The sequence below is a fragment of the Mytilus edulis genome, chromosome 3 (genome assembly GCF_963676685.1).
Source record: "Mytilus edulis chromosome 3, xbMytEdul2.2, whole genome shotgun sequence".
Taxonomy (NCBI): domain Eukaryota; kingdom Metazoa; phylum Mollusca; class Bivalvia; order Mytilida; family Mytilidae; genus Mytilus; species Mytilus edulis.
The window spans coordinates 56796737-56808799 of NC_092346.1; the positions used below are offsets into that span (position 1 = coordinate 56796737).

The following is a 12063-nucleotide window of genomic DNA, read 5'->3' on the forward strand; positions in this document are numbered from 1 at the left end:
TATAGAATTGAATGTCCCTATTGTATCAATTGCCTCTCTTTCACTGTATATCTTTGCATTAGACTATATAGAATTATTGAATGTTCCTATTGTATCAATTGCCTCTCTTTCACTGTATATCTTTGCATTAGACTATATAGAATTGCATAAATATTGAAGAAGATAATCTATGTACCTGATTTTATCTCAGAAAAACTTCATGTATGTTGGAAATCCATTTTTTGTAGTCAAGTAACTCTTTGTTTGATATAAGAATTAAAAGACAATTTTTTTTCCCAAACATTTATAAAATAAAATGGGAAGTCATGAAATAATATCCCAGCAAAGGGATATTTACTTTTGTAATTAAAGAGACACAGTTGTATATTTTGAAAAATAAATATACCTAAGTGTTGCAGATGGATATGTGCATGTATAAATCCCCCACCCCAAAAAATATCTGCATTGTTTAATAAAATCATCACTTACTTCCAAAAACATCAAGGAAAGTTTGAGAGCTCTGTCCAGTTCCAACGGAATTATCAGCATAACAGATGTAATTTCCTTCATCAGAATTATCAGCATTGAAGATGGTTAATGATGGAGAGCTGATTGTAGATCCACTGTATTTGTTATTATTTGTAACAGTAATATCTGTAAGGGCTCCATTGATAACTCTCCTCCAGTAAACTGTAGTGTGACTTGGGTTGGCTGTCACTGTACATCCTAGTGTCACAGTGTTACTAATCAAGACTGAATACTGGGCTTGTTGAATAACAACTGATGGTACATCTGAAATAATAAATTAAGATTTCTTAACTTCATAAATATGCAAGAAGGAATACAAACTAATAAATATTCAACAATGTTTGACATCTCAGTTTTGTTCCCCGATTCAGTTTATTAGATTATCAGTTTTGTTCTCTGATTTAGTTTATCAGTTTATCAGTTTAATTTACTGATTACGTGATTAGATTATCAGTTTTGTTCCCAGATTCAGTTTTTCATATTTAACCATTACTGGTACACATATGATGAAATACTACAACAGTACATACATAGATATAGGGAGATGTGGTATGAGTGCCAATGAGACAACTCTCCATCCAAATAACAATTCATAAAAACAAATTATTATAGGTCAAGGTACGGCCTTCAACACAGAGCCTTGGCTCACACCAAGCAGCAAGCTATAAAGGGCCCCAAAATAAGTAATGTAAAACCTTTCAAACGGGATGCTTTTTTTCAACCATTACAAAATTAGATGTCATGGCAAGACTTACAGATAATAAACATGGAAAAAAAACTGGTATTGCCTAATATAACAAGCAAACATACTTCCTGTAACATCCAAGAAAGTCTGTTGACTGTTGCCAGTTCCAACAGCATTAACGGCAAAACAGATGTAATTAGCCTCATCATTCTGCACAGCATTCAATACAGTTAGAGATGGTGTACCAACAGTTCCTCCGGAGTATTTGTTTGTATTGGTGTTACTATTAATAGTTGTTGTTGTACCACCCTGAATCTTCTGCCAATAGATAGATGTTGCTGATGGTGATCCTGATACCAAACACTCCAGTGTTCGTGATTGACCAAGAAGAACAGAGTATGTAGACTGTGGAATCTGTACAGTTAAGGTGTCTGTAATATAAACCAGTATAGTTAGAGTCTATTGCTGTATACAATATCTATCATAAAATGTGTGTATTATTTGGTGTCAGAAACAGTATGTCAAACTTCTATACTTATTTTCTCATGTGATAATTTATTTTATAAAGTTCACTTTAAAAAAAGATCGGTAAAGGTCATATTTGGCCCCAATTATTAAGTTCATTGTTTTAAGATAAAAAAATATTTAAGTTTATAAAAAGACATGTGAGAAAGATAAATAGAACTATGTTCAACAAAGGTCTTTTTCAAAGTGTTGATTTTTACATCTCAATTAGGTTAAAAGCAGAGATTTTGCGAAATTGGACAAAATCGTACTGATTTCCATCTAATTATAGGACTAGAAAAAATAGAGAACAGATGTCAACATTCTAAATATTTAAGTCAGACATGTATAATAGATATGAGCTCTTTTTTGTTATGATACCATTAGTTTCAACTTATAAAACTTACTGCCAACAACATCTAAGAATGTTTGTGTGCTCTCTCCTGTACCAATACTATTAGTTGCTGTACAGACGTAGTTGCCTTCATCACTTAGTTCCACATTGTTGATGGTCAGTGATGGTGTATTGACTGTAGATCCTGTGTATTTGGCCAGACCTATGTTGATGTTACTTCTCTGGTTATTAATGACACGCTGCCATTGTACAGTAGTATGAGCAGGGTTGGCGGTAACAGTACAGACCAGAGTGACAGTTGAACCAAAGTTTGAATTGTACTGAGGCTGCTGAACTTGTACAGATGGTACATCTAAATAAAACAAAATAGATGATCTAATTTAAACTAATAGTTTTCTTTTCAGTTTATTCAGCTTTCTTTTAGGATTCATGTCTTCAATCTCTTATTACTGTCCACTGATACATCATAAAGCGATCATCAATCAATCAGTCAAATTATTGTCTGTAACCTTGTTAACATGAAACAACTTAAACCATCTTAATTAGTTTACCACATGACTTTAACCTCAAATAAGTTTGTTTTTTTAAAGTCTATTACTGGTACTTTACTATTGTGAGATTCCTCCAATATTTAGTTTTTAATCTGGCAAAAAATTTATTTCAAGTTATTTCATTCACATTTTTTTTTACAAAACTGTAGAGAGGCTGATAAATATATGAAGATATTATTCTACAGATCAAGTGGGTTTTACATTGTTCTTTCTTTAGACATGGCTTGTAGCCATTGTTAAAAAACAAATATTAACATGCTATATCTTACATCACATGTATTAAGTTCAAATTTTTATAATAAAAATATTTGAACAAATTCAAAAACATTTTTAGAACAATCAAGAAATATAGCTTACTTCCAGTAACGTCCAAGAAAGTTTGTGTACTCTGACCAAGTCCAACACCATTGGTAGCAAAGCAGACGTATGTGGCTTCATCACTCTGGTCAGCATTGACAATGGTCAGTGATGGTGTGCTTACAGTGGAGCCACTATACTTATTTGTGTTGGTGCTACTACTAATGGTTGTAACAACATTATTTACTGTTTTCTGCCAATAGACATTGGTAGAAGCAGGGGAACCAGTCACAGTGCATCCCAGGGTTACTGTCTGACCAATGGTTACAGCATATTGTGACTGCTGAATTGTAACAGTTAAAATATCTGAAGTATAAATAAAAACAAAATAATTGGACATTTAAAATAAGCTGGAAAAGTCCTAAGAAATTATAAAATATAAATTACTGCCCTGCTTTTGATTTTTGATTTTAATATATACATAATTATGAACATCATTTTCAGAATATAACTACATCATGTTGCCAACAAACTATGATTATGATCTGGTATTTATAATGTTGTCACAACATAACAAAGCCTGTGCACATAATATCACCAGTAATCTGAATTTGTGAACTGTCATGATATCCAAATAATCAAGGAACAGACGCTACCCTTGAAATACAGAACTGTTTTTCTCTAATTTTTGTGCTATTTTCACATTTCCTGACCGGTGTGAGAAAAATATTTCTCCTCACTAGTGAAAAATCTGTTCTCGGCAAATGATTGGTTGAAATTTAATTGTGATTTTAAATTTTCTTGTTTTCTGCTGAATTTTCTTTTATTGTGGCGTCATGAAAAAAGGTGACCATGCCTGATGATGTCGCATCAAAAGTACACAACTTTCCTCAAATCTTTGAAAAGGAAGGATAAAAATCATAAGAGAAACAGATTCAACCACCTCAACTCGTGTATTATGATATATCTCCACTCTCAAAGCCTCGCGTTTTAAATATTAAAATTTAACTGTCTGTTGCAGATGTGGAATCTACATGTCTATAGTTGAATATTTTCTCAATTTTACACAATTCTGATTTTTTTGTGACATTTAGTTATTGCAACATAAAATACATGTAATAATTTCTACATAAAAAATTGTATTGAATATCGTACTTCCAATGACATCTAAGAAGGTCTGGGAACTCTGTCCTGTTCCTAAGCTATTAGTAGCTGTGCAAATGTAAAATCCTTCATCATTTAAGTCAGCTGAATTAACTGTTAAAGATGGGACAGAAACAGAAGATCCCTCATATTTATTATTGGCAAAGTTGATTGGCTGAAATTGATTGTTGACTAATTTCTGCCACTGTACAGTTGAGTGGGCAGGATTTGAACTAACTGTACACTCCAATACTCTATTACTGCCAAAGTTTACTTGGTATGTAGATTGTAAAATTTGTACTACTGGGATACCTGTGAAAAAATATGAATGTGCATCATTAAAATCATTATCTGAGTCTACACCATACTTTTATCAGAGATAAATTCCCAGATTCTAAATTCAGACAACTTTAAGTTACATGAAGACATTCAGTTAATTGGATTGAAGTTCTGCACTTTCAAATAAAATCTCCATTTAGAGAATATTCACATTTTTTAAAAACAAATAATGTTAAATGTTTTTCATCAATAATTAATGTCTATGTAATACTTGGTCAATAGTAACTTTTACCAACCACTCAGTCATTATAAAACTTTAACAAAATAATACAGAAAAATTAATGGAAATTTCATATACAAAACATTTTAAACTCCCTTAATAAAACCTTCAAAAAAAAGAAATATTTAAAGTTAGAATATTTAGAAACAACCTTAATATATTCCAATGTATCAAGCCTGCTAATGTCTACATTGTATCTCAATAACAAAATTTCATTTAACTGATATTTGCATAAAAAAATAAAAACGTCACAAATCCATAGGAAACCATGAATAAATTCAAAAAAGATATATAATACAACATTTATTTTTGTTTTGCCTAAATCAAGTTTCTATTAAAGTATTTTACTTACTTCCAGTAACGGTAAGTGTAGTTGCTGTGCTCTGTCCAGTTCCAAACTGGTTTGTTGCCCGACAAACATAACTTCCTTCATCACTCTCAGCAGAACTAAAGATGGTCAGAGATGGGACATTTACAGAAGAGCCACTATACTTATTAGCATTTGCTAAACTGATTGTTGTTGTAACACCATTTGTGGTACGTTGCCAAACAACTGAAGTAGCTCCAGGGGTAGATGTTACAGTACATACTAATGTAATGGTGTTACCCACTAACACGCTGTATGCTGGTTGCTGTACAACAACTGTTGGTGGATCTATAACATTTAAGTATTATATTAATCAAACTGTTATTATGGATTTTTTTATAAGTCAGTATTTGTATTAAATTTCTCTTTTATAAAAACATATTCACATTGTTTTTAGAGGGAATCAAAAAAGTTCATGCTCTAATCACTACAAAAATATACAAAAGCCCTCATTATGACTCTTAACTTACACGTTAGAGTACAAATCTAGGAGTTTGAACCATATCCACCGAATTAATAAAAAAGTTGACCCTCAAGTAACTTAAGATCAATAGCCTTAAACAATTGAATGTCAGAATTGTTTTCTTTTCGGAAAATGTCTTCTTTAACTAAAGCAGTCAATTCAGCTATTTTTATAGATTAAAAGACAATGAGAGATCTTGTAATACAGTCACATCAAACTTCATATCAAAAATAAATGCCTCAATAATGGAGTGTTGCCTATGCCATACAGATGGGAATCCATATGTGATGTATGTTATCCTGATGAATGATCTAATAAACTTCTTTACAGATCTTAATTTTCAAGTTCTTATTCAATAATACTTCCTTTTATAGTAACTATATTGTTAACCCTCCCCTAGCATTCCCCTCTCTCATACATCCCCAGGAAAATGAAAAACAACAAAAAAGCTGAGGAAAGGTTTTTTGAATTCCTACTTTTGACACTACATAGTGTGAAACACTGGTTTAATTTAATAATATATTTTATCTTTTGAATCATACCTCCAACAACATTTAAAGTAGTAGCTGTGCTGGTTCCAGTTCCTACAATGTTGGTAGCAGAACAAACATATTGTCCGATATCATTCAGGTCAGCATTGTTGATACTAAGTGATGGTGAATTTACAGTTCCGCCACTGTATTTACCAGATCCGACACCAATGTTTGTAGTGACACCATTCTGTGTTCTCTGCCACTGGACACTAGTATGTGTAGGATTAGCAGTTACAGTACATGTAATTGTTATAGTTTGTGCAAGATTAACAGTGTATGATGGTTGCGGTATTTGTACAACAGGAATACCTATAAGAAAATACAAGACATGTATATATGAGTTAAATACAAAAAATTCTGTACATCTTATAAAACCACGATTTTCAAATAAGATGACTCTTGTGTGAAAAACCAATAATTTTAACATAAAATATCAGTTTCAAGAGATTTCAAATTTACATCAATTAGAATTAAAGCAACCCATTACACCACAATAAACAATAAATAACAAATGTTAATTCAGCAAGAAAACTTCATGTTTTACTTAAATGTGCAACTGATTGTATTTTAAACTAGACATTCAATTTACCATGCCCATTCCTATTCAAAAAAGAAGGTGTGGGGTATTTGTCAATGAGACAGTAACCCAACAACCAAAATTACCAATGGACAACATAAGGTGTCTTCTTGTGATTTTCTCTATATTTGGGATGTGTTTTTAAATGTCACAATACATAAAGAATCACAGGAACAAAACAAACCACAATCACCAAACTTCTCTGAATATATAGAGGTACAAACAAAAGACAAACAAGAATGAACAACACCAAGACTGTTTCTTGAGGACTTCCTGCAAATAACAGGCAATAACAGATTGTTTTCTAAGGATTTACAATTATGGATAATATTTTTACAATTATGGATAATATTGCAGACAAAATCAGACATAGTTTTCTGAAGACTTATTACAGATAACAGGCAATAACTGACACTGTTTTCTAAAGATCTACCAAGGAAACTTGCAATAACAGAGATAGTTATTTGAGGATCTACTATGGATAACAATTCCTTCTGCTGTTGAATAGGACTAAACATTGATATTGGTGAACTGAATAATTTAAACTAATATTCAAAGAAAAATATTGATTTATTTTTAAGTAAATGACTTACTTCCAGTAACAGATAGTGAAGTTTGAGAACTGGTTCCCGTTCCAACACTGTTGGTAGCAGTACAAACATAGTTTGCAGAATCTGTTGTATCTGTATTAGTTATGGTCAAGGATGGATTGTTTACTGTGGAACCAGAATACTTAACGACAAGTCCTGTATTGACATTACTTGTAACACCATTCTGAATTTTCTGCCAGGAAACACTGGTTTGGAAAGGATTTGCCGAAACAGTACATTCCAATGTTACAGTGTTACCTATGACAACATTATAGTTTGGCTGTAATACAGTCACTACAGGAATACCTGAAAAAAATGGCAAAAAATAAGGTATTTACCTGATGTATTTTTCTACTAAATTAACCATCTGAAAAACTTTATTGAATGCACAGACCCATATTTTATCTACTTTTTCACTTGCATTAATAACTGAACCATGATTTTTTTTTATGTATATCTTGTAGCTAATTTTTATATGTATGTAAATTTTTATCATGGAAATATATGGAAAATAGTTAAGGTTATTATACACTATTCAGTATTTTATTGAAACAAACATCAGAAAATACCTCCCAAAACTATGGAGAACTGATACAAATTGCACAAGAAATTGGTAATCATTTATAAAAAACCACATACTTCCAGTAACAGCCAATGAGGTAGTTGTACTCTGTCCAGTCCCTACACTGTTGGTGGCAAAACATGTGTAAACCCCAGCATCACTTTGTGCTGCATTAAAGATGGTAAGAGATGGCTGGGAAACAGTACTACCACTGTATTTGTTGTTGTTGTTTTGTGTTGTGATAGTTGTTACTACATTATTAATATTTCTCTGCCAGTAAACAGTATTGACAGCAAGGTTGGAGGTCACAGTACACCCCAAGGTAATTGAGTTACCAGTGGTAACAGAATATGTTGGTTGTTGAACTTGAACTGTTGGTACAGCTAAAAATGAAACATAACAAATATAATTATCACTAAACCATAGAAATTTTTCTTCTACCCCAGTTGGTGGAGCTAAAAATCAATAAAAAAAAACCAATAAAAGTATTGTATCCTAAACTTTAAAGTAATAATGCAGACCTCTGCTCTGTATGCAATAGACACGTTTTGATAGATTTACTCCCAAAATGTTATTTCCAAAAATACAATTCTACTTACCAGCATGCAAGAACTTACTTTTATTTTGTCATAAAGAACAAGATAATAACAATGCTTGTCAAATCTTTCCATGGAAACCAATTTCTCATCTATTTTAATCTCACACTTGTTTGCTGCACAAAGTTTTTCACAATTTAAAAAGAAATCAATCTGTCCAAACAATATAAAACAATAAACTAGAAATGATTTATTTACTGAGAAAAATATATTTTCATTAAACAAAAAGTGTAGACTACATTGAAAATTTCTTTCCTTTACAATGACATGGTCAAACTGGTGAAAACCACAAACTTTATTTATGTGAAAAGCTTTTTATTTTAAAGCAAACCTGGTCATAAGAACAATTTATAATCATTGTTGAAAGTGCAAGACATGAAAGTCTCAGAATGCCTCAGACGAAGTCAGAAGTCATTGAAAAGTTAAGGAAACAGATTTAGATAAAAAGATCAGTCCTTTACCAGTGTCAAATACCCATGTCATATATTGTGTGACTTAAAATATTCAGTCATTAGAAAGGAAATTCGGGAAGCTAGTTAAGGTTTAACAATTACAAATAAACATTTCGAGACCGTAATATAGTTCAGGAACCGATAGCCAAGATAATGAATTAAGCCTCATCAATAGTAGATAATAACTTGGGACAGTTAAAGATTTTAGAAACAATTAGTAGCATGAATATAGGACAAAGTTTAAGGAGAGTTGTGAAAGAAAATGATCTATCTATTTATTAGAGGCTTTGCATGCTGTAAATTAAAACACGGTCTATAGTGTAGCAGTAGTTAAGAACAAATTATACAGATGCTCCAGGTGAGGTAATGATATGATAAATAAGATGAGTTATAAAACAAAGGAGTCAGGATCAGGTCAACTGTTAAACAGAAAAAACAGAGAATTGAGTTTTCTTTTTCGATGACATACTTCCTGTTACAGTAAGAGTGGTGACTGTACTTTGTCCTGTTCCTACACTGTTGGAGGCCAAACATGTATAATCTCCTGTGTCACTAAGGGCCGTAACAGAAATAGTGAGAGATGGTGTGGTAACAGTGTTACCACTATATTTGTTTGGGTTACTTGTTGATGTGATGGTAGTAATACTACCACCAACATTTCTCTGCCATTGTACTGATGTAACAGGAAGGACTGATGAAACAGTACATTCCAGAGTGACAGAGTTTCCAACAGTAATAGAATATGATGGTTGTAAGACTGTAACTGTAGGTGGTGCTGAAAATAGTTTAAGTCAAATATTAAACGAACTGGAAACAATTTGATATGAATGTAATTATTTTAGGTGTCTTGTCCTTAATTCCAAGCAATTAACATGGGCCTGTCTAAAAAAAATTCTAGGGTCAAATTACCTCTTTATCAAAAAACACATAATAAGAGGAAGTATCACTGCTCACAAGGTTTACAAATTTACCTTTAATATTTTTCAATTTGTTGCAACTAACTAGAAGAAAATTGTTGTTACTGCCCTTTTTCACTAACATTTAAATCATAAATATATAACTGTATACATGAGGAAAGAAAAACTGAGACAATGATATATGATAACTCTTAATATTAATTAGATGAACCAATAAAAACAAAATAATGTAATGAAAAAATGTAAATAAATTAAATAATAAAAAGATAAAATAAAATAATGAAAGCTTCTACATGAATGTATGTTGATTTCCTCTAGAAGTGATTCTTAGTTAAAAATAAGCACTAAGGTACTACATGTAATAGGAAGTGCTTAATTTATACAAATATTGTTTATGCAAAAACTACTACCAGTGTTGTGACATACAATTTGCAAAGAAACCATTGTGGTGAATGCTTATGTCAAGTTAAAACTAAAAGAAAGGCAACAGTTTGAGACAGATGTACAAGTCTTAAGAAGATAAATCATTTGGGGATCTAAACAGGAAGTTCATTTATCAGCAGAAGATAGAAAAAATATAACTTTTCCTCTGCCAACTATGTCCTGATCATGAAGAAGGTTCTGAACAAATTTTGTAAACTTCCATGAATTTTATATATAGTTATTTATGTCTAAAACATGAAATACAGACTATATAAAAATGATAAATTCAAAACAAAAATAGTTAGCCAATTTACAAATACATATAATAATTTGAAAACAATTTTTTACAAGCTTTGCTTGAGATGATGGTTTTTGTTTTCTGTGAAGAAGCTTCTGTCCATGTTTGCAAAATTTCCAAGAAAGTTTGACAAAGTAATGATTGTCTAGAAAATCTTAACCCACAAACTGAACCCAAAATGTTGACAATATTGATGACAAAATAGCTATATGTCTACCTTTTCTATGTAGGCAAGATGATAAATAGACATGATTTACTTTTTTTCTTCAAACTCAGTCAGAAATAACTATTTGTTATTCTGGGTATTTTCGCAATGAAGTTTCATTCAATAGAAGAAAGACAAATGAATAAAATTATTTAGTCTTTAATGCTTGGCAATCCCAAAGATTATAGTTTTATAGATAGCTGAACCGCTCACTTGTATGAAAAGTTATTCAAAACATGTATTCTCACAAAATATAAAAAAATCCAAATACATTACTATCCACAATGATGAATACTGTGGATTCATTATTATTCGTTGGATACCAATTTTTGTTGGTTTCGTGGGTACAGTTGAAACACCAATTCAAATGTTCAACGAATTACAAATTTTCTATAGGTTTTGCATCCAGAGATAGGCAAAACCACAAAATCAAATATCCACGAAACTTCAAGTTTTACTCAATCCATGAAAATTGATACCCACCAAAAAATGAATCCACAATAAGTGCCTTCAATAAGTAGCATACATCAACATGCTTTAAAACAGATAAAAAGATCTAAGTTACCTTAATAAAAAGGTTAAATAAACCTGAAGGATATGGTTTTCAGATTATAAATATCACATTTGGTCATAAGCATATAGGAGGTAATATATAATACAAATACAGTTGTATGGGACGACAGGCCGGGAGAAGCATTGGTAAACAATAACATATGCTGAATAAATGCAAATGTGACAGTACAAATGGAAATATAAGTCAATGTGACAGTACAGATCGAAATATAAGCCAATGTGACAGTAAACATGGAAATATAAGCCAATGTGAACACAGCAGATAGGTAGGTAAATATATAAATGTGATTCCATTGAATAACACGTATATATGTAATAATAATCAGGTGTGATCAAGCAAATATAAAAAGTAGGTGTTTTCACATACTTCCTGTTACAGTAAGAGTGGTGATTGTACTTTGTCCTGTTCCTACACTGTTGGTGGCGAAACATGTATAATCTCCTGTGTCACTGAGGGCCGTAACAGAAATAGTGAGAGATGGTGTGGTAACAGTGTTACCACTATATTTGTTGGTGTTACTTGTTGATGTGATGGTAGTAATAGTACCACCAACATTTCTCTGCCATTGAACTGATGTTACAGGGAGGACAGATGAAACAGTACATTCCAGAGTGACAGAGTCACCAACAGTTATAGAATATGATGGTTGTAGGACTGTAACTGTAGGTGGTGCTGAAAACAGTTTAAGTCAAATATTTAAAGGACTGAAAACAATTTTATATGAATGTAATTATTTTAAGTTGTGTCTTGTCCATAATTCTAAGCAATTAACATGGGTCTGTCTAATTTTGTTTTTCTAGGGCCAAATTAATAAGAGAACCTCTTTATCAAAAAACTCATAAGAGGAAGTATCACTGCTCACAAGGTTTACGAAGTTACCTTTAATATTTTTCAGTTTGCTGGAT

At 31.6% G+C, this 12063-nt stretch overlaps 2 protein-coding genes across 25 annotated transcripts in view; both read right to left on the bottom strand.

The window, feature by feature from the left end:
• Positions 1-12063, bottom strand: part of LOC139514377 (exportin-1-like) — a 667034-nt gene that overhangs the window by 382331 nt on the left and 272640 nt on the right. The window lies entirely within an intron of this gene.
• Positions 1-12063, bottom strand: part of LOC139514373 (hemicentin-1-like) — an 89605-nt gene that overhangs the window by 23247 nt on the left and 54295 nt on the right. For 15 of the 24 annotated variants that reach the window (XM_071303505.1, XM_071303512.1, XM_071303513.1 and 12 more), the window contains 11 exons: positions 11525-11830; positions 9211-9516; positions 7771-8076; positions 7135-7437; positions 5974-6273; positions 4954-5256; positions 4055-4354; positions 2960-3265; positions 2104-2403; positions 1318-1623; positions 469-771 (listed from right to left, as the gene is read on the bottom strand). In XM_071303505.1, the coding sequence (XP_071159606.1) occupies positions 469-771; positions 1318-1623; positions 2104-2403; positions 2960-3265; positions 4055-4354; positions 4954-5256; positions 5974-6273; positions 7135-7437; positions 7771-8076; positions 9211-9516; positions 11525-11830 (3339 nt within the window). The remainder of the gene's footprint in view (positions 1-468; positions 772-1317; positions 1624-2103; positions 2404-2959; positions 3266-4054; positions 4355-4953; positions 5257-5973; positions 6274-7134; positions 7438-7770; positions 8077-9210; positions 9517-11524; positions 11831-12063) is intronic. The other 9 variants (XM_071303528.1, XM_071303529.1, XM_071303527.1 and 6 more) reach the window with 3 other exon arrangements.